This window comes from Aquila chrysaetos, chromosome 11 (genome assembly GCF_900496995.4).
Source record: "Aquila chrysaetos chrysaetos chromosome 11, bAquChr1.4, whole genome shotgun sequence".
Lineage (NCBI taxonomy): Eukaryota > Metazoa > Chordata > Aves > Accipitriformes > Accipitridae > Aquila > Aquila chrysaetos.
In genome coordinates this window covers 38,852,639-38,874,533 of record NC_044014.1, presented here as the reverse complement: position 1 = coordinate 38,874,533, position 21,895 = coordinate 38,852,639, and the positions used below count along the sequence as shown (strand labels likewise).

Genomic DNA, 21,895 nt, shown 5'->3' with positions numbered 1-21,895 from the left:
GGGAGGGTGACATTCAGCAATAGTCTAAATTAATCTGTCAGGCCTGATTTTTTGCAAATAAAACTATTTGGGGACAGGTGCAGGCCTTTGTTCAGCTGAGATCCTCTCCCTCCAGGGTCCCCCTCCTTCACAAGCCAAATCTAGTGGTGCTCCTGCCACTGCCATGCTTTAGCTCAGGGTTTTGGGTCTGTTCCCCCCCGCCACAAATCCATGAAAATTCATGCGCTTGAGGAAATCAAACCCTAGTTGCTATGGTGAAAGGCGTTCTGCAAACTAAGAAACAAATACAAGTGGGACATTTGGAGGTTACCGGATTTTTGCACATCTTTCAGACAAGAATAAAAAAAACCTCCAGCACATTAAAGGCTCCGCTAACTTCCCAGACCCTGCTATGCCTCAAACGTGAAGGATTTACAGTATAACTTGTTTAAGGAAATTAATAATCAAGCACTGCATTTCTCCAAAGAAGCCTCATCCCCGTGGCTCCTAGCACTGCCTATTATAGCAAATGCAGCAACAGTTTTTAAGAGCTGGTCTTCAGCTTTGCTGCAGAGATGCCAGGAGGCTTGGGACGCATCTGGGAATACTAGGACAAGGAGCTCCCATCAATGTGACCTACTCGCTACGCTCACCAAACCACCAAGAGGAGGAGCCCAGCTATGGAGCCAGTAGATTAATTTGGACAGACCCGGGAAATCATCCAGCAGAAGGGTCACGGCACCTTTGGGATGAACTGCCTACTTTTGCTAATCAATGTGTCGGGTTGGTTGTTGGGTTGGTTTTTTTTTTTTTTTTTTTTTGCACTTAATGTGCTGGGTCCCTGTCTTCTATTAATGCGTCTCTGTAATTCAACCCCTGCCAGCTCCACTGAGAAAAACTGTCCTCTTAAGATCAAAGAGGTGATGCTGTCTTGGCTGGCTGGTGGCAGAACAGTGATCTCAGGGAAATGAGTAGGCAGGATGCCCGCTGGATGGGAGGCAGAGGCACCCACAGAGTGACCTCCAAAGGCAGAGGCACCCAGAGCACCTCCAAAACGGCTGAGCTGCCAGGCTGGAGGGGACTGTGGCGGTGCAGGCAGCCCTGCCTGGAAGGTACAAGAGGATTCAGAAACTTTATAACCCTCTCAGCAAATCCTCCCTCTTCCAGCACTCTCAGTTCCTGCTAAAATTAGTCAGAGAGGCACTGAGCACCTCTGTAAAAAAAAGAGGCTTCTCCCCTTTATGGTAAGGTCACCAAACGGATCTCCGTCACATGCGGGCAAGTTAGCACAAACCTTCTCCACTTCTTGCACTGTGTTCTCCTCAGTGCGGCGTCTCAGCCTTCTCTCAATACCTCCAACGCCGCCTCGTCGCTCTGCTCCAAGGCCCAAATGCTCCAGCAAAGATATTTTTCCTCTATTGTCTAGTCTGGTTTTCCAAATGCCACATCAGATTCCTGTTTCACTGAATGCAAATAACGCGAATATGCCTTTTTTTCCCCCTGAAGAATATCATTCGTAGGAAAGTGTTTTCACAGCAACCCCAATTTAATCTCCTTTTTTTTTCCCCAAGATCATACAAATGCTGATCTCCAGACTCATCTGCTCAACTGTCACATCCTCCCATCCCACTGTTGCTCTAATTGCTCACTGCTGAGCCCCCTCGATCATTTCAGTATCCCTCGATAATGGCTGGATCAGAACTGAAGGCAAAAATCCTCTCTTCTGCAAAGTGGCATTACAGCCTTTCATTTCTGCTTTTGATTCTTCCCTAAAACCAAGGCAAGGAAAGCACTGGCTTATTTCTGATACACTGAAGTTGCACCACAATCTCTTACTCTGTCTGTTCTCACCCCAGTGGATTTTTGTTTGGTATTTTTAACTCTAAACTTTCCAAGCAGCCACCTCCTGTTAGGTACTTGTTCCAGTTGCCAGTCCTACTTCAGATATATATCTACACCACCTCGCTGAGGATAAGATGATGTTCTTACCCTTTCTGAACACCGGGCAGTCTTGATCTCACCTAATGCGGGTTCTTTGGCCCTTTGATTTCACCTTAGCTTAAAAATACATTGGGAAAAGACTCCATCTCCTTAAATTGACTAACAAAAGTTACACAGAAAAGGCCCGGGTACCAATGGCTGCAGAACACCAGAAGCACTCCTCATCTGCAAGTCGAGTCGGTAATGGTGGCTCTGCACAGGGGCAGATGTTAATTTGTTTAGCGCTTGGTGGGTTTGCAGTATTTTGAGGGGTTAGGGGGCTTATCCAGGACAAGATTTTTCTTTTTCATTGTAGCGCTCTCTGTGGCACTGCATCAGATGTCTTAAACTGACCTACTGCATACCACAGCCACTGCACTATTCTTACCCAGCAAGACAGAAATGATAACAGAGAACACTACCAGATTTGTTTGCTATGATCAGCTCTCCAGTAGTCCTGGTACATCAGTCAGTAAATGCACCTTCCCCCTGCTCCAAGTGAAAGCAGATACAGTCCCATAATTTAATACCCTGTATGCAGGCCTCAAAAGAGAAGGAGCCTCATCGAATTATGCCTTGTCTGACCTAGAAGCCCTCCCAAAGCAGCCCTGCAGCCTGGCTGCTCTGGTCCCGCTGCTGGACCAGGGCACGGCAGCATGTCACTGCCTCGACTGATCCAGTTCCCAGTCTCGCATCCCAGCTTAAAGTCTCCCCTAATGCCCTCAGACATAAGATGTGCAGCTTTCCGCTGTTGTACCTCAGTAGCTGTTCCCTCAATATTTAATCTTGTAAGCTGTTAATGCACAGATCTGTGCTAAGCGACGGGGTTCATCTTTTTCTGTGCTCAAAATTTGCTTCTCCCTTGTTTGAATGTGGCAAATGCCACTCCTCAGACCTCAGGTCAAAAATCACTCAATTTTAACCCAGTGAGAGTCCAGGTGGGTTTCTTCCTGCTGCAAGCCTTGCTTTTCTTCAAAAGCATAATAGAAAATTTTGGTCAGGCGGTACCTTTGCATTTCTTCGCATTTTTATTTATTCACCACAGCCTTCGTTTTTTCACTAAGCGAAATAAATAAAAGCCCGGAGGCAGCCAAGCCTCGTCTCCGGAGATGCAGGCAGCTGCCCCAGCTGCCTCTGTGCCAGCGCTGTGCTGCTTGGCCAGCTGCGACGCAGGGCACGTAGCCACTGCCCGGGACACAGGAGGAGGCAAGGCAGAGGGGCTGCCAAACCAGCATCTCTCCGAGGCCCAGCTGCCTGCCTGGCCCGACCCTGCTCTCATGGGGAAGGAGCTGCCGCTGCCTTTCAGCTGTGAATTGCTGCTCCCTCCCTCCACTCTCCAAAGAGACGAGTCACTTTGCTCCCGACCGGAGCAAGATTTTGGTATGCGACTCGGATGTTCTAAGGCGGCGATCAGCTAGCAGCTAGCCACCCTAGAAGAAATACATATTGCTCCATATGAAGTGGTGCATAAAGCATCTCCAGCTTCCTGGGACTAGACAAGCACAAAGTTAAAGCATCTAGCGCTTTTGTGGGAAACACAAATCACTCAGCTGTTGGGTCACAAGCTCCCTTGGGCTTTCAGCACCAGCTAGGCCAGGGAGCCTTTTTCACGGATATTCTTCAAGACAGAAGTAATTTAAACTCCTAAACGCAACTCATCCTACAGGATCTATTTTCTGAGCAGTGTGGGAAGGTACCGGCCTGCACAACCATTTATTAGCACAAATAGGAGTGTATGTTTAACTCTGCGGAACGGGTAGAACAAAGGATTATTAAATAAAATTCCGATTAGTTCGGCTGAAAGCAAAATACCAGCTGGAGCCTGGGGTAACGCAGGCATGCTATCAGCAAACATGTGCTGCCAGCGCATCTGCACACACACACCACCTCTGACCACAGGGGAGCCTCAGACTGGAACAGCATAACCAAGGCGTCTCCATCGTGCTCTGTGCTCTGACAGTTCAGGTCCTGCCCTCCGCTAGGCAAAGCCTTTGGCTCGACAGCACCGGTCATAGCTGCACAATGGGAACAAGAATGACGAAACCCGAGTTTTCTGACTTGATGCCCTCCTACCAGTAGCCATGCTTTGTCGGCTTTCCAAGTGGGAACACTGCCGCCCAACACAGCTATCACAGAGTCCCACCGCCTGGAAACGCACACACGGCACATCGCTCTCCCTACAAGGGGATGGCGCCTGCAAGCCAGCCTGCCTAACTGCAGCCATATTCATTAACAGCCCGTCGTTTAGATCCTATTGCAAAAGTTAATGAAGCCACTTTGCGAGAGGGCAGCTTCCCTGAGCAGAAGATAAATAATGTATATAAAAGGGGGCTGGGAGGGAACTGGCGCATCCTTGCAAGGTCATGCTAGAATGCATCACTGGCTGGCTGAGGCTGGGCTCCTCTGGTTAGAAGCCTGGAGCTATTTATGACTCATGTAATTAATTAATGCCAACGGGCGTTCTGCTGCAGGCACGTGGGAGACCAAAGGGAAATACGAAGCGAGCAGGTTAGGAAATGTAGTGGAGGTGGGGGAGAAGGATGACATTTCTTGCGGCAAGACATGCTTTGAAGTAATTATAAACAGTCCAAACAGCCAGCAGCTCTTTTGGCTACATCAGTAGAAAATCAATTAGGAGCTTTAAAAATGCATCGGCTCATATTTCAGACAGCATCAAGAATAAGAAGTAGCCATCTGAGGTAGGGCAGTTGCATTTCTAAGTGCCACACACTACCAGACCCACAGATCCTCAGACCCCGCAGTGCGGTCTACAAATGGTGTGACCAGTAGAGGGAGTATCGTCAATGCCTTCCCAATCGTCAATGTTTTTGGATGAGGAGCATTAAGGAAGACTGACGGTTTGATTTTATGCTTCTCTAAAGTCTGAGGACAAATTTAACAGATGTAAGAGAAAGGAGCAAAGGGCAAAGTGAAACGTGGGCGTACGCCTTGAAAGCTGAGTCCCTGCAGGCGCTCAGGGCTCCCAACATATACCACCATCCCTTTCTGGAGCCTAGCTCTCAGACACCGGGAGCTAACCAAAACTCGCAGATCACATTAAGAAAGGGACCACGTCTGTGGCTTTCCTGCTTCAGTTTGCAATACTGCAGTCTCACACCGAACACTCAACATGTGGTGATGCTGAGTCATAACACTGCGCTTGCACAGACCGTTTGAGGACAATGAGAGCTTAACCTAATTTTGTCCCTTTGTTTGTCCTCTGCACAGAGGAGATCAATCAGTTCCACTCCCTGCCTTCACATCCCGGTGCATCAAGTGTCTAATGCATTATATAGCAAAACTGTAAACAGAAATAAAGCGCACACTTTCCCTCCTCTGGTGCCCTAAAGTCCCTCTGGGCTGTCCAACTCCCACCCTGCCTGTATCCTCTCCCACATCTCTTTGTTGCCACAATATCTTCTATCGGTTCCCAAATGTATTTAAGCATTGTCCCACCTCCCTCTTATCATAGCTGCCTGCAACAAATCCCTTCACATAACAAGGATTGCAAATTTGCTTACAACCCAGTGTTGTTTTCCACTTCTACTTCTCTGTGTGCTTGTCTTTTCTCTCTGGACCCTTGCAGGGGCCAAGCACCACAGCATCAGTCTGACACCGCCATCTGGATGAGCAGCAGCGGCTGCCTGCAGTCTCAACCCTGGCTGGCAAAGCCTGGGAGGCTGCAGGATGCTCCCCTTCAAGCCTTACCCACCTCCACGGTCTGGGGGATCTTGCTTCCTACCCTCTGATCACTGCCAAAGCCCTCAGATCCTGGCTGGTGGGACTCCCTACTGCTATCTGCTATTTTTCTGGAGCAAAACCATGCAAATCAATAGCAGAGATTTTAAAAAAAAAGAAGAAAAGAGTAAGTGAAATGGCAGTCGGTTTTAGTTTCATAAATATGTATGAGTGAGTAGAACAAGAGCAACAAAGTACTCCTTTCTGGTGGGCTGAGAATCCACACGAGCCTGAGTCTCCAGGGTAAAACACAAGCGAAGTAAACGACAACACGAACACCCACTTAGCATTCGTGCTACATACTCCTGATCTGAGCCTCACCAGCTTTTAGAACGCTCCTGTTAAATACTGTAATGCTCCCTGTAATGCTCCCAATTACGAGTGATCTGGATTGTTTATTTTCTAAACAGATTTCCCCCCCTCGGGAAATCCCATAAGCCTAAGACAAAAGCAGTCCTGAAGAGGTGTTTCAACCTCTTTTGGCTATACAATATCCACAGCTGGCTCAATTTCCCTAATTGTTTCATACTGACCTTGAGGATATTTCGGCCATTAAACGACTCCCGTTCCTTGAAAGATGATTTACCAGTCATTGTATAGTTTCGCTCTTCAGCTGTAAAGAGAAAAGTCACCACCAGAATGAGCTTCAGATGGGAGAACTGTGTGCGCTGTACTTTGCCCCCCACTCTCTCCCTCCCCAAAGTCAGCTGCCAGCTAATAAACCATCTTTGCCCAGTTCTTCGTGCAAAAAACCACTTCCACTTTGATTTTAAAGAGAACAAGCCTGAATATGCAGGAATCGGTGTCTTTATCGGGATCACCTACATTACCTGGAGGAAAGACCCTAAATCACAGCTACTGCTAGGGTGATTCTGTAGGGCTGATGGCTCAGTGCAACACATCTGCTTCTCTCTGGCTGATTTTAATCCCACATCCTGCCAGGGTGAGAGTCAGCACTGTGAGCGCTTGCATCGCCTGGAACGGCACCAAATACCAGACTGAGCACGCAAGCATAATGCCAGGCGCGATCTGGACGGCACCTATACAAACCTCTGCTGCCTGCTCCGGGAAGTACATATATGTGGTATGTATGCTTCTGCAGGGTGGGCATGCAGCCACACACACAGACTTTAAGAATAGCAACCTAGGCCTATAGCAACTGCCAAATGCCTACGTCTTAGATCCATTTCCCCAGAGCATGTCTGGATTTTTATATAATCCCTAAGTACATGATCTGTTCTTTCCACAGGACCTCTGCCTCACTCAATGAATATATTCAATATTTCTTTTTCATCTCCAGCATTAACTATGAAGTCCCTCTCACATCCAGCATGCTATTCAAATCCTGTATGGAATATAAAGTGACTTCTATGGATATCTGTGTAATGCTCTCACCATTGTGTCTGAATGCCTCACATGCCTCATGGGGTCGTTCAGAATATAGACTCATAATGCCAGACGCAGCTGCCCATGTGCCTCCCCTAACAGAGAGCTACATCAGCACTTTGGGCCCACATTTTCACCAGTTTTCAGGGCTCAATTTGAGAGCTAAGCCTCATCTTTTCAGGATTTCTACCACTGGAGTATGCCTACCTGACTTCAGTAGCAGTCATCCCCAAAGTCTGCTGCTGGGTGCCCAGAAAACCATAACACAAACCATCTGCTGTTATCACTTTCCACACAGAGACTCAGAGAGGCAGTAACTGGAGAATACTCCATATAACCTATCGGCATTGCACAGAGGCCACTGCACCAGAGAAAGCTACGAAAAGCTTTAGTGCAATGCTGTTAAGGCTTGCAAACTACACACCAGTGCCAGAGCATATGCATGTTTACACACGGAGAACAAGGCTGTAATACACTGCCCCTCCCTAAAGGCAATGCATCCGAGGCTGCTTTATAAAGTAATGCGATAAGAACAATGCTACAGACTGCTAGAGCAGACAATCTTTTGGCAGAGACAGCAGACACTATACACTCAATAATAGCTCATATTCAGCCTCATAGCCGTCTGAATCTGATTTAACGAGAAAGAGACTGGAATCACGTTCCTAAACCAACAGGCAATCTTTAACTTGACCAAAGAGGCTCATGTTTTTGTCTTGTTTAAAGGTCAGTAAAGCACATCGAGTTGTTACTGAATTTCAATTTAATGTTGGGGCACAGAGAGCCCAAGACTTCACATGGTACTTGAACGCATTCATCTCTGGCCCAGACCTTATGAGTGCTACTGGTCAATACAGTTTTTGAAGCTATGACGAAGAACCTTAGAAAAGATCCAGAAAGTGCTCAAAGAATGCCTGCCTTCTCCAGCTCTGCTGATTGCTTTTTCATTTGCTTCTACATTTTATCTACTGACATCCCCCCACAGCCTTGTAGGTATTCTTGAGATTAAGAAAAATCACAAAATTAAAAAAGCAAACATAAAAGCCAACAAAAGTATTTCCTGACCAGTGGGACTACTTTAAATGCATTTATCAGTAAGGATGAAGATTACACACCACTTGGATCTTTCCTGAAGAGAGTGTTCATGACTGTAGCATGCAGTTTCACCCTATCCCATTCTTTAAGCATCAGGCCGGAGGCCACAAACCGCTCCACCAGTTGATCAGCGATCACCTGCAGTCTGGGAAGGCAAAAAGAGAAAGAAAAGAGCCATGCAAACCAAGGAGAAACTCCTGCATCGTCAGCTTTTGGTTTTCAGCCAGGGAGGGCAGCATGTGTGAAATGAAGTCTCTGCATGCACATGAGGAAAGGGAGCTAGTCTCTGATGGAAAGTGAACAGAGCCATCAGGATTCAGTTCTAATGGAAAAAGTTCTGGCTGTTTTGCAAAGCTTCCCCGGTGATCACTTCTGCTGAAAATATTCCATGAAGAAGGGCAGATTTAGCATAGCAGAGAGCCTGTTCACAGTGACAGATGTTATTGGGACTTGAAGGATGCATCTTTCTACTGCCAGGGAACACAATGTGACTCTCCTTACAAATGCTAAAATCTGCAGACCCCCAGGGGACTTAGGCACCTTGACTGTTGGAGGACCTACTCTGCTCAGGGACCGTGATCTGTACAGTGCACCGGGCTGGAGCTCAGACCCTCTCTGTCCCAAATAAGCAACCCAGTCGGGGGGCTTAATTTCTGGGAGAGCCCAGACCGTGAGCCCAGACCGTGGTGACAGAGGGCACAAACCCAGACAGCACATCCTGGTGAGTGCTCCAGCTTCGGAGCTAGTGAGCAAGCAGAATCAAAGGACTTACTGCCACCTTTTTGTCTGGCCTTGATGAAAACGGCCGTGGCTGCCAGGATCTGCAGGCAGACTTGTCCTAGGACAGGCAGCAGGACCAGACAGCTGATCAGAGCAATGTGCTCACATATCCTACGTCTAAAGACCTGAAGGAACTTCAAGGCTGCTGCTGCCCCCACAAAATTTCTGCAGTGCCCTAGCCTTACCAAAAGCAGCAAGGATGTGCTAGAACAAGAGCTTCCTGTCCCTGAAAACAAGGCAAGAGGGTATTACTCTGTGCAGAAGAATTTGGGCTTCTCTCACCGTGTCCAAGGTGTCCGAGACAGCTCTCTGCTCCACCAGGTGCCACCACTTTGGTGGCTCTGCTGCAGTGGGAGAGGCAGAGTGTGGCCTCTCTGAGGCTGGCCCCCAGAGCCTGGGGCTGCCACGCTCCAGATGCCAGCTCCTACCCCACCGCTGGTTTTGTACTGCCCCTCACGGGCTGCCAGCCCCCATGTGACGATTTCAAGACTCTCAAACTACCAATTGTCATGGTTTTCTACCACTTTCTGGCTTTACTTCAGTGATTTTTAGAATTAGCAATGACAAAGATTAAATGAATATCATTACAGACAATACTAAAACAAATTAACAGAGAATAGTTCAAGTGAAAATGGTGTTTTATTACGTTATAAAGTTAATCAAGGAAATAAAACAAATTAGAATGAATTATAATGAAAATTATTTTCCATGTGGGAGGCATCAGAGCATGATCCCTCTCTCAGTCTGAGCCATTATATGTGCAGAAGGGCTTGCCAACCCCCAATTCTGTCTGCAGTTATGCAAGCTAACTCAGGGTAAATCAAATCTCCTGCTTTATAGCTTAAGCTGATCAAGATCATCCAAAGACCAGGAAGGAACTCCACCCCTCAGCTATGCCAGGAACTACACAGAGCTAGCAAGACGTCTTGCATGAGACAGGAAGGCACACACCTCTCTTAAATGCGGGCTGCAGCAGTCTGATCCAGCACAGCAAGCCACGTGGCTGCCGCTCTCCTCTAGTATTGGCCTTGCAGCTGAGAAACTCTGTTTTCTACCTGCCTTCCCCATTTCCCTGAGCAAAGCACAGCATGTTTTAGCAGGCAAGAGGTGCATGGAGCTGCTCAGCAACGATTCATCTAGCAGACGAGAAAACGAAGCAGAGTTTTCTGGAGGGAACATCACTTGTCCCCTCTTTATAATCACTGTTTGTCCAACACTGTGTCTGCTGGAATCTCAAAGGAAGCAAAAGAAGCATTCACTGCTCTCCATCAACACAAAGATATCTTCTTTCCCCTCTGCGAAGATAAATGTTTTCTGGATGCTCACTAGCATTTTAGGAACTATATTCGGGGAGAAGTGCCAGATGAATTAATTTGCAGGTGAGGGCAGGACCAGCCTGGGCCAAGGATAAAAACTTAAAATCACTTGGCCCTTTCTGAGCACGCTGCTATGCAAAAAGCAAAAAAGGTGTTGCAGAAGAGAAGTCTGGCAGCCTCCAGGTGCCATGCAAAGCACAAGATCTGGGTTTGGTCAAAACCTCAGCTAACAGATCTCTGTGAAGGACAGAGGAGATATCAGCCCTTTCTTAGGGGGGCAGGTACGGGTCATTTTCAGTTTCAAGGCAAGGTGGATTTGAAGAACTCATTTCTCTCCCCTGCCAAAAGCAGCTCTGCCACCCCTAATGCACATCAGCATTTTCTGCTAGCATTACGGCTAAGTGGCTTCTCAGCAAAATGGATACGGCTGGTATCTGAAGCAGACCACAGTACTAGTACGAACAATTCAAGCTGTCCCCAGACACAGGCAGACATCACTGTCCACTTTAGGCCCTACTTACGCTCTACAGGATTTTCCTACCAGCTCCTCAGGTCACAGACTTATTTTCAGATGCAAGCAGACTCGCAAGCACTGCACCTCAGAGATGATCCAGAGCTTGGGGTGACTCAGGAGAAAAGAGGCCCATACCTCAGCTCTGAGAGCTGACACTTCAGACGCTTTCCATAACAAACCCACCGAAGGGCATTTGGGTCATCCAGTGTCTGCCTCCATCTCGTCTTTCTGAGGGCTTCTGCCTTGTTTCTCCCTGCCCTTCTCTTCTGCCTCCTGGCTGATCTCTAGCTTGTCCTGGTTCTCTACCCGCCCCGTTTGTTTTAATCTCACTTCTTTCAGGGTAGAACAGACTTCAAAGTGGAAGAGCCAAGAAGAGGAAAAGATTTCAATTCCTGCTGCCTCCCAGCAATTCTTACATTTTCATTTTCCCACCCATTTCCTTATCCCACTTCCGATCTCTTACTTCAACACAGCCTCCAAAGTGCGGTTTTAAGCAGGTCCCCCCCGCCCCGCGCCTTGTCTCCTCAGCCCTCAGGGAAAGGAGATGCCAGAACATGTCCTTTCTTCCCTGAGCCAGTCCCTGCTTACAGCCTCCCTCCTCCAGCTGCACTGCTTCATGCTCCCCTGCTAGCTCCTGCTGTCCTCTAGCAACAGGAACAGACACAAAATGGCAGCACTGCCAGAAAAAGAGAAGGCTAAGGCTCAGGGAGAGAAGGCTAAAGCTCTTTTGGCTACTCCCCTACCCCCTTCCACACCCATCTCACAACTGGCAGCATGGAATACAACAGCTCTTACGTTTCCCTAGTCTTCCAGAAAGCACTAAGAGAAAAGATGGTGCTGCCATTGGTGACGTACTTGTCAAAAACGAGACAGAGGAAGGTTGACCAGACACGGCCACATCCCGGGCAGCACTGTTTGTAGAGCTAAAGCCATCAGCCACAGTGGTGAACAGCATAAACACATCCACTGACACCAATCAGGCTTCGAGATTTCACACCCAGCGCCTGTTCCGGGCTGCTCACAGACACAAAAACGGACTCTGTAATCAAGTCATGCTTTTCTGAGGACCTTCTGGTGTAACTGGGTCTTAAGAGTAATTAAGTGCTGCAGAATATGCCAGGCTGTCTAGATTAATCTGGATTGCAGGTTGAGAACTAGACAGCAGAGGCCAAGTTGTCCTGCCTTCTAAGTCATCTCAGGAGTATCTCCTTGGCCATCTTATCACCACACGAGCCACGACACCATTATTCAATCTGACAGACTGCTACAGAAACAAATGACATCTTTCAGCCGCACCACCAGTGACTGATTTAAAGAGCAAACACATCACTGCCTTAACCGGTTTAGGAGGCAAGAATGACTTCATCTTCCTGACTGCTGACCCAAGGACTGCTAGCAGTACCCAATAGCTTCAGACGGCACAGGGTTTCTCTGGCACACTGCTACTGCTGCCGCAGCACATCAAGGAGGAATGAAAGAAAGGAGCATGGAGAGCTCACCTGTCAGAGCCATCCTTCATGTGGACTTTGGCGTAGAGGACGTCCGTCATGGCAGGGTCATCGTTCATGTACTCCACTCCTGCCACCTCCACGGTCAGGGGCTTGCCTCCAGCAATTTGGCTAAAATGCAAGAAATCCCTTATGTTAAAAAGTGAAACAAGACACCTGCTTTTGAAATGCAACACATAGTACTCCTCATGCACACACTAAATATTTGGTTTTACTAAGGGAATGACATAAAATACATTTTTTGCTACAGTTAAACACAACTTTGTGGTTAAGTGGGACTTAAATGCTATACAGACCATATGGGGCAGTGAACTCCACTGAGATCTTTTCTTTCCCGTATCTTTCAGGTTGTTTGCATTGAAAAAACCCAAACACAAAAAAGGCTCCCTAATTTCTAAAGCTCAAAAGGCTACAGCTACTATTGTCTCATCATCTCAAGAAATACTGTAAAAACATTTAAACTCATACGTTCAGTGTTTTAGACACATTAAGTCAACTTGTCAGTGTTCACAGGCCATCTCAACACGAAGATCTCCATTTACATCTCAGAAAACCCATCAGCAGTAAAATGGTACAAGTTCTCATTCCAAAGAAGCTCCTGCCTTCACTGTGAAGAGAGCGATCGTGACACAAAGTCTCCAGCTCGTTGATTTTTGCTGGGAAAAGTACTCGATACAGAATGCAGTTTTAAGTACACTTCAACATCCACTTACAAATGCTGGAAGTAAATAGAGCTGTTTTAAAATCAGCTCCAGCTACTCCTGCAGGAAGGCGAAACCAAAAATGTGTGCAGGATGTAATATGCACTCCCACACCTGCAAACACACTGTGAAGCGTATCTGCTTCCAAACACGCCGCCTCCTTGCCTTTGCCACCAGAACATCACAGGGAGGCAGGGCACCGCAGCGAAAGCTCCCTGTGAGTAAGTGCCGTTGTCTCATTTAACGCCGAGGTCTCGTGGAAAGTACAGGGAGTGTCTGGGCAGGCAGAAGTAATAAACACGAGTTAACAATGTGAGCGTGACTTTGGTCTAACCTTGCTCACTTCTGTTCAGCTTGCCTGACAGACCGCCTTTGAGATTCTCAGCAAAGCTTCCCAGGTGGAATAAGGAGAGCGCGATTTCCCCTTCCAGTACGTTTACTGGGAGGAAAACAGCACAAGTGTACTGTCACGCACATCACACCGAGAGTGCTAAAGGCCACATGTTCTAAAAAGGGTCAAAAAGGGCACATCTACCCTTCACATGGCACTACCTGCATTTAGAAAAGTGAATGAACACTAATGAAAGTTTATGTGAGTGGAAGGGAGCCTAAATTAATTTTCGAAGTATATTGATTTGGGTGTGGCAGGGGAAATAACCTAAAGGTTACATTCAAGTGTTGATTCCCCCTCCACTAAAGGAAATAGAGAGTAAAGATTTTCTCTGCCTCAGTTCAATCCACTTATGAGGAAGCTGGCACTTTCCAAATACTGTGGGCAGAGCCTCCCCCTGGAAACGCACTTGCATTTCTGTTCAACAGCTGAACAACTGGCGCTGTCATTTTAAAGGCAGAGGTATGAATTTTGGCCATGCATTAATTCCCACAGATATTAGCTGGCACAGCATGGCTAATTCTCCATGCACCAAGGCAATAAATAAATAAATAAATATGAAGGATCTGTGCTCTATGTGCAAAGGCTTTGCAGAAATAAATAAATAAACCAATCCCTCAGGCCATCTCCAATTTCTAAGCTGACCAGAGATAAGCTAATTACAGTGTCATTCAACCACATTTACAGTTAAAGCCCTAACATCTGCAGCTCAAGTGTTAACAGGCAGTGAGAAAGCCCCGGTCCTGGAGCAGCACTGAACGCTTCAGACTGATTACTCACACGGCTCATGCTGGCTTCCCTGCACACAGCTCCCCGCATCAAGAAATGCGTGTCAAGGACACCTCAGCATCTGCTCTGAGGCAGGAGGGAAGCAGCGTGCCAGAGCCTACTGCAGGCAATGTGCGAAGGTAATGGAGCTCGTCCCTCCCTCTGCAGCAGGCAGCGGACAACAGCAAAAATTGCTCACGCAAAAACAATGGGGACGCATGTGAGAAAAAGAAATGAGTAGAGCAGGTTCTCAGGGAATGCTGAGGGTTTGAGCTGAGCTGCAAGATGCTGTAAGACTCTTCGTGACCACTGGGTGATTTCTTCTGCTCCCACTTGAAACGTTTCAGCCTTTTTCTAAATTTCTAGAGTTGAGATAGACTATTGAGCTGCTTTTTTCTTCGCTGTCCCTGGTCAAAGACAGCTTGCTGCTTTTCCCCCCACTCATATCCTTGGTGATGACATCCCATTTTTATCACTTACTCCACGAAGTCCTCTTTGCATTGCTGTAGGAGGTCACACGCTTTCTGGATCTCTTGCTCATTCAGAAGTACCAGCGTCCCAAGAGTCAGGTGAAGCTTTGCAGGGTTCTGGAACAGGCTGCTGCTGACCCCATGATCCTACAAATCAGTCAATCAATCATATACAGGTGTCTTACCTCACCCACACCCACACCCCCCTCCATCAGAGGGATAATTACTACAGACAACAGGTACCAAGCCACTGGCACGGAACCTTTTATCTCTGCATCACTGGTCAGGTTGGTAGTGACTCAAAGTTGAAATGAGAAACAAAATTTCACAGGCTTTGCAAGCAAGCGAGCTCAGCCTGACAGGCGAGGTGCAGCCCCCCACCGCACACACACTCCCTGCCTGCCTTTTCATCAGTGCTGCTGAATGGCAGCCTGGAAGCTCGTTACGACAGGCTCTAACTCAGGACCCAGGACCAGCAGCACTCACTCGTACAGGATTTTGAGAGACTTCCACAGCTGTCAAAGTGGCAGCTGCCATCAGCAATGAACTCAACACAAGTCAGCACAGATTTAAAACTTGAGTTAAGTCCATTTTTTGTGCAATAAAGCTGCAACCAGCTGTAGTGACAAGCTCTAAATCGTCTCTAAATCCTGTCTAAACACAGGTTGCACCTCACAACACAAGCACAGCTAATACCAGCTCTGATAATTACATTTTTCTTGTTCCCATGTGCCCTATAGTTTGCCGAGATGAATTAAGTTTAAATTCCCTTTATAAGAAGAGCTACGTGTTGTTGCTGGGGAAGAACTGTTCCCAGGTGGAGCAGTGGTTACATTCAGCTTTAAAAAACACGCTCTTTTGTTCTAGGATATTTATAAAAATACCTCGAGGACGGTTAACACACCCATATTAAAACAATTATTTCCACTTAGTGGCCATTTCCCATCAGCACATTAAGTAACCTCCACTTTTAACTCCAGAAGCAGCCAACTTGCCAGGCCACTAAAGCCTTTCTCTGAATAAAGTTCACTGACTGAGAATGACAGCTTTGAAGTTTCTAGCTGTGCTTCAGAGTTTGAAATAAAACCTTTCAGATGTTTAAACACTGCAGTATCTCAGCCCGTCAGAGTTTAATGCCCCACATCTCACTCAGCATTTTTCATGTCTAATGACAACATCCATACTCTTCTTTACAGTGGTGCTTATGGGCTGGACTAGAGATGAGCCAGCCTGCAACATGGAGGCCTGGGGCTTGCTCCAGCAGCTGCAGGCTGGCAAAGCGTGGTTGTCCCCAGAAAAAAGAGAGCATGTAGGTACCTTCCACCGCTGCTAATTACTTTACTGCTAATTGAAACCCCAAATTGTACCATGCTAGTAGCGGCAAAGCACGTTGCAAACCTCAGTGCTGTGCAGCAGCCTGAAACAAGCACGGACTATGTCTGGCACATCAGGAGCAAAGGAAAGAGGGAGGGCTCCATCTTACTTCTCCCCACCTTCCCCTCGCTGCGGTAAAAGCCTTGTGGCTTCCTTGAATTCATCCTGCTATTAACATGCATGACAGGACATGACATCTCTCCACCAGCCATTTTTCTCCAACGGTATCCGTAGCCAGAGAATATTTGGCCTATCACAAAACAATAGCTCGGGTAACAGAAACTGAGAGAAAGTTCCATTTATCCTTGCCATGGACAACCAGTCACTCCCACAGTGTGCACAGATGATGTACAGTAATGAGAAAGTAGTTCACAGGTCAGAAAGCAAAAGCCCTACCCTCATTTTCTGCCCCAGCACTATTTGTACTGTAAACATCAACCTGCCCCAAAAGCACCATTTTCCCCTGAGCTTTCCAACACCTGAGTGTGGGCTGATAGCTGACAAAGTGATGGCACGTCACCTCCACAAGCCATGCTACCACTGCTGGGGAGATTAGCAGGCAAGGGCAGTGCACAGTGAGCAGGCCAAGACCTAGATAATCTTCCTGGTTTACTCCCTAGTATTTCAGACAGCTCCTAAAAACCCTGCTTACACCCCTACTCTTTCACAGGCCAGCAGATCCCACTTCTCCCACGCATAAAATAGATGCTACGTCAGAGGTAGCTCTCCTTGGAACAGGCAACATTTCTGCTGGCATCTTAGCAGCCCTTCATGGCTGGATGCTGCTCACCAAGATGCAAAAAAGGTTGAACCCACTTATTCTAATCCCAGATTATGATATGCTATCAGCGACCGCTGTGTCGCCTCACATGAAGCTGTCCTGTCCAGTGGTATCAGGCCTCTGCAAACTGACCAGCGGGGCCAGACAACAGCAACGCAGTGCCTAGAAATATGTGTTCATAACTACTGGTAAGGAAAAAAAAACCTCCTCCTCCAGGGAGAACAAGCCCAAGAGAAGTGATCCTGTCAACACTGTGATTTTGGGACTTTATGGACATCTTCCAAATACCTAAGAAACATTCTCAAGGTAACCTACAACCATAAAAGCAGGAGTGAGGAGTGAGATTCAGCATCAGAGATGGGCAGAGAGATCCACCGGGATCTAAGCCATGCTCTCTGAGTGCCTCTCGGCGACAAGCTCCTCTTTCACCAGTTTCCTCCCCCATGCAGTGGAAGGTGGGCACTCCTTCATAGCACAAGTCACAGTGGCTTGTGGCAAGTGGCGGCTTCCAGCCCTAATGAAAGCAGAGCACCAAATTAGGGAAGGCAAGGTGTCACAGCAGGGAATCCCCATATTCTACAGGGGAATCTGAAAGCAGCGTATTTGCAAGAACTTGCTGGCAGACACAAACACATAAAACAGACTCTATCATCTCTCTAAAAATGTACTGTTCAAACTTGGGTTCTGTACCGAGAGGCAGGAAGAATATCCCCTTTATGCACCATCCTTATGTGATGACTGTCCATTCCAGCTTATGCCTCTCCCTGCCAACTGCCCTGTCATGACAAAAAAACCAACTCATTTCCACTCAGCCTTAAAAATTCATTTTTCTTCTCCCTCCTGCTACTTAGACTTCCACCTTTGCTCTTCTCCTTTAGAAGGAACGCAGAAAGGGTTTTATCTGGAGTCTCCACCTCTCTTTGCAAAGCCCAAGCATGTTGTTCCTCCAAATCTAAGGCCCTGTGGTAGGGAAACCATAGACCACAACACACTTCAGGCCTTCTACATGACAAGGCAAAGGATCAAACTCCTTAGCTCTTCCTCCCTGGCTGCATTCTCTCTACTGTCTTAAGAGCTTCCAATGTTTGCAGACAGCTTTATGGTTTTGGTTTTTTTCTTAATAGCAGGATACTGCATGCCAGCTATATGCCCTCTCCCACTCTGATCCACAAACAAAGGAGCGAGCCAGAAAAACAGCATTTCCTCAGAAGTGACTGAAGAGCTGCAGCCTGATAAACCCCTCCCATTTTCTGTCCCTTCCACTCTGAGATATAATATCTCATTAGCAATGTTTGATATTTACAGGTTGCCATATATTACAGCAATCATATTTCTTTTCCATGCTACATCTGCAGCCTGTTAAGACTGCAAATGCTGTGCTTGCACAGCTCTGAAAGACCCAACTGTGATTTTTCACGGCAATATTACTGCAAAATCTCTTCCCTTTTCCACCTGCATACTCAGACAGACGTTTCAGTCCTCCTCACTCTGACACTTACATGACTGTGCGAGGAGAATTCCAAGGTCATCCAGTCATCTCGACTTCCCACTGCACCACATCAGTAATGAGCCTGTCCAGGTGAGCCACCTCCCCGTATTTATATTAAATTAGCCTCAGAAGAGCCTCCCCTCAGCCCTGCTTCATTGCCTGGCAGCCCTGACCATACAACAGTGTGAATGACACCTGAAGTGTTCCATATTTCAACACAAGGTTCATCTTATAAAAGGTCTTAAAGACACACACACAAAAAAAAGTTAGAAAGCATATACCCACCAACATAACCCTATGCTATAAAATATAAATGAATGGTTGTCATGGTAACTGCTTCTGAGAGAAATAGAGTCCCTCACAAATGCTCAATGGCCAGAAGAAATCCTCACATACACACACCTGGTCCTTTCCCTTCCTTACCGTTATTACCGAGCTTCATTCAAAGCCTGGAGTTTACCTAATTCTGCAATGTTTCGCACCAGCAAATTGCACCAGGAAGAGAAGCGCACCACTTCTGTCACTGAAACCTATTCAGATTTCTCCAAGTATCCTGAGAAATCCTGTTGCTTTGGACAAATCTATAAGCTCTTTTATTGCTCTGTGAGGCACAGTTTTGAATTACTGTTTTTCATTACTGATGTGCTTTCTACCAGACCCTGCTGTGAGATAAAGTGGTATTAGAGTGGCATTACCGGCTGGTAGAGTGATTGAGAGACATACGGGGCTGCAATATATTCCTTGAACTAACAGTCAGCAATATATCTGGAAACCCTTTTCCTAATACCAGTAGGAAGGGCAGAAAAATAAAGCACCATATATTCCTAGGCTATACATATGCAAACCCCCAAATACCTGCTACTGACCGAATTCTATATTTCAAACTAAAAATGGAAACTCTAGAGCTGATGTAAGCAGTAACAGGAACATTTCAGGCCCTCCTGAGAGGCACAGGACACCAAGCAGTGCTAACACAACCCCGCAGCTTTCAGGCCAGGGCACCTTGTGGCCACGCAGCATGGAGAGCAGGAACTACAGCCCCAGACCTTCTGCCTCCACCCATATAGATGTGTCCTGACATAGGGCAGCTTCAGCTGCCACCGTTTTGGAAGATTCCCCAAAAGCACCTTGATGACGCGGCAGCAGCAAAAGGCACGCCATGTCTTGAGTGCCGCACTCTCTCGGAGATATTGCTATTACTGGTATTAGGAGGATTCAGGCCTCGGTGCTGGTTCTGAGTACAGTTCAAGTCTGAGGTTACTAAAAGCCAGAAGTAGCTGTTAGGCTGAAATGTCTACATGCACACCTGTGCTGCAGGGTCCCTGACCATGAAGCAGAGCCTTACAGGACTCAGTGCTGTCCAGACACAGAACAAAAACTGCAGGAGAGAGAGAAGGTCAAGCAAGAGTAGGAAAAATTAACATGACTAGCCTGGTCAGAAGTGGCCTCAGCACTCCTCTGACAAAGCTTGGGTTTCTGCAGCTTTCTAGGGCAAGGAGCACATGAAGGTTTGCCAATGTTCCCAGCCAGCTCCTTTGGAATGAGACTGACAACACTGGGGAAAGCACCAAGGTAAATTTATGAACATGTTTCTAAGAGGATGGCAGACCTCCCTGCCTACCCAGGGATGCAAACCGATACTTAAGAGTGAGCAAGAGACAAACAATGTGGCAGAGACACATCACGAGGGGTCTGGAGAGCAAGTAAGATCACCAGCCGAGGCTGGGCCAATGGAGGGCTGCAGAGATGCAACCAAACCAGCAGGCAGGAAAAACGAGTGCTCTGCAAGGAGAAGAGCTAGTCCTGTGTAAGGCCAGTGTGTTGTTGCAGGATTAAAGACACAGGATGAGAGCATGAACGACAGCATTAGCCGCAAAGGTGAATAAAAGAGGCCACATCTTAGAGATGTGACACTGAAAGGATTCGCCTGACACTGAGGCAGCCTGGAAGCCAGAACCCAGCAAGATATATGGGATGACACCGAGGTTACTGCCCTGTACAGCAGGCAGGTCTGGGTTTGCTGTCCATGGAGAGGGACAAAAGAGATCCAAAGGACCTGCTGGCAGACAGCTAGAGGGAGAAGAAGGATCAGATAAGCGGAGTCCAGGATGCCAAGGCTTCAAGCAGAGCAGGGCCAGACCTCGAGGGAGATCAAGTGAAAGGACTTTAACAGCCATAAGCCCAGGTGGAAGGGGATAAAGGGCAAGAGAAGCACCAGCCTGAAAGCAGCGGTCTCAGTCCAGGGCCAATGGCATGAACAGCCACTACCAGAGCCCCATGCTGAAGTTACCGGCCCCCCAAAGAGCCGCTTCTCTCCCTGTAACTTTGGTGTGCTCCCACACAAGGACTAGAACTAGAAACCAACAGAGGGAGCCAGGCCACCACTGACGCCAGCCAGAGCTCCAGCACTCAGTCCAACCAACACCTTCTCAGGCTAATGTTTCCATCCCCCTGTCTTCAGGGCTTTCCTTTAACAAAGGTAAGCTTTAATAAAGGTAGCTGCCGCTGGCTAATGGGGATAGACGATCGAGCCAGTGATACCCTCCTAGCCCAAGGAAAGGGTGCTCATGGCATTGCACTGGTTGCTAATCCCTGGATCTGTTGGCCAGTTTCAGTTGTATTTAACATCAGGTGGAAACACGAGTGATAGGAAGCTCCTAAGATGTCACGGAAATAGGCAGCTGGGTGTAGAAGAGGGACTTAAATCAGAACTGCCAGAAAAGACAAGACTGCAAAGCCAGCTCAGTTCTGCTCTCGGAGATGAGACAAGTGACGTGCAAGTGACCACGAAAACTTGAGGAAGAACTCATATTTCCTCAGATAGCAGATAATTCATACCCACGGCATGAAGACATAGGAAACTAAACTTCTTAAGCTGTGCTATCTGCAAGACTGTATTTTCCCCCTTGAAAGGCACAAGCAGAAGTGATGGCCACGAAGGTAAGAATATCAGCCCACAAAACCCTGCTGCGTGTATGCAATCTAACCTGCAGCAGCCACAAAGAGGAACCCTTCTCTCTTGCCTAGAGATGTCCTCCCAGCAGACTCAGAGGACACAGCAATTTAATAATACTGTTCCCTCTCCTCAGCCTGGCCCTGTGCATTGACGTACCACTTCTGTCAAACTAGAAGCATGCTAAAATAGACCAGGGAATACACAGCTTTCACGTCGTTCTGTTCCTCATTTCCCTATGCCTAACTATTTCCTGCTGCTCTCAGTGCAAGATCTGAAGGCAAGTAGGAGGGACTGTCAGCACAAAGTCTCATGGGGAAGAAGGGAAGCGATTAGATTTGCAGGATGGCATGTGCTACCAAGTCATTTCTCGCTCAGCTCCGGTAATGGCACACATCTTCCTTCACTGTCAGTAACCAAAAGAAAAGTGAAGAAGAAGCAGCAGCAAACTTGTGAATTCCTACATGGTTTCACAGTTCTGTAGAAATTGTATAAAATGTAGAAAGGTCCACTACATTATTTAGTGGTTTTCCTATTAAAAACAAAAAAACCCACCAAAACCAACCCCAACCCTCTTTTGAATCTTAGATATCCTCCCACCTAGGAAAATCTCTAAGGAGAACAAAGTACTTTACTAACAATTTACTAAGCCAGCCATTCTACTTTCCAGAA

General features: G+C 47.3%; 1 protein-coding gene across 9 annotated transcripts in view; it reads right to left on the bottom strand.

The window, feature by feature from the left end:
- ASCC1 (activating signal cointegrator 1 complex subunit 1) overlaps nt 1-21,895 on the bottom strand; it is a 41,468-nt gene that overhangs the window by 13,348 nt on the left and 6,225 nt on the right. For all 9 annotated transcript variants that reach the window (XR_005933506.1, XM_041127161.1, XM_041127159.1 and 6 more), the window contains 4 exons: nt 14,637-14,773; nt 12,288-12,407; nt 8,199-8,323; nt 6,231-6,310 (listed from right to left, as the gene is read on the bottom strand). Coding sequence is in view for 8 of the 9 variants with exons in the window: in XM_041127161.1 (XP_040983095.1) it covers nt 6,231-6,310; nt 8,199-8,323; nt 12,288-12,407; nt 14,637-14,773 (462 nt within the window). In the remaining variant the exon portion in view is untranslated. The remainder of the gene's footprint in view (nt 1-6,230; nt 6,311-8,198; nt 8,324-12,287; nt 12,408-14,636; nt 14,774-21,895) is intronic.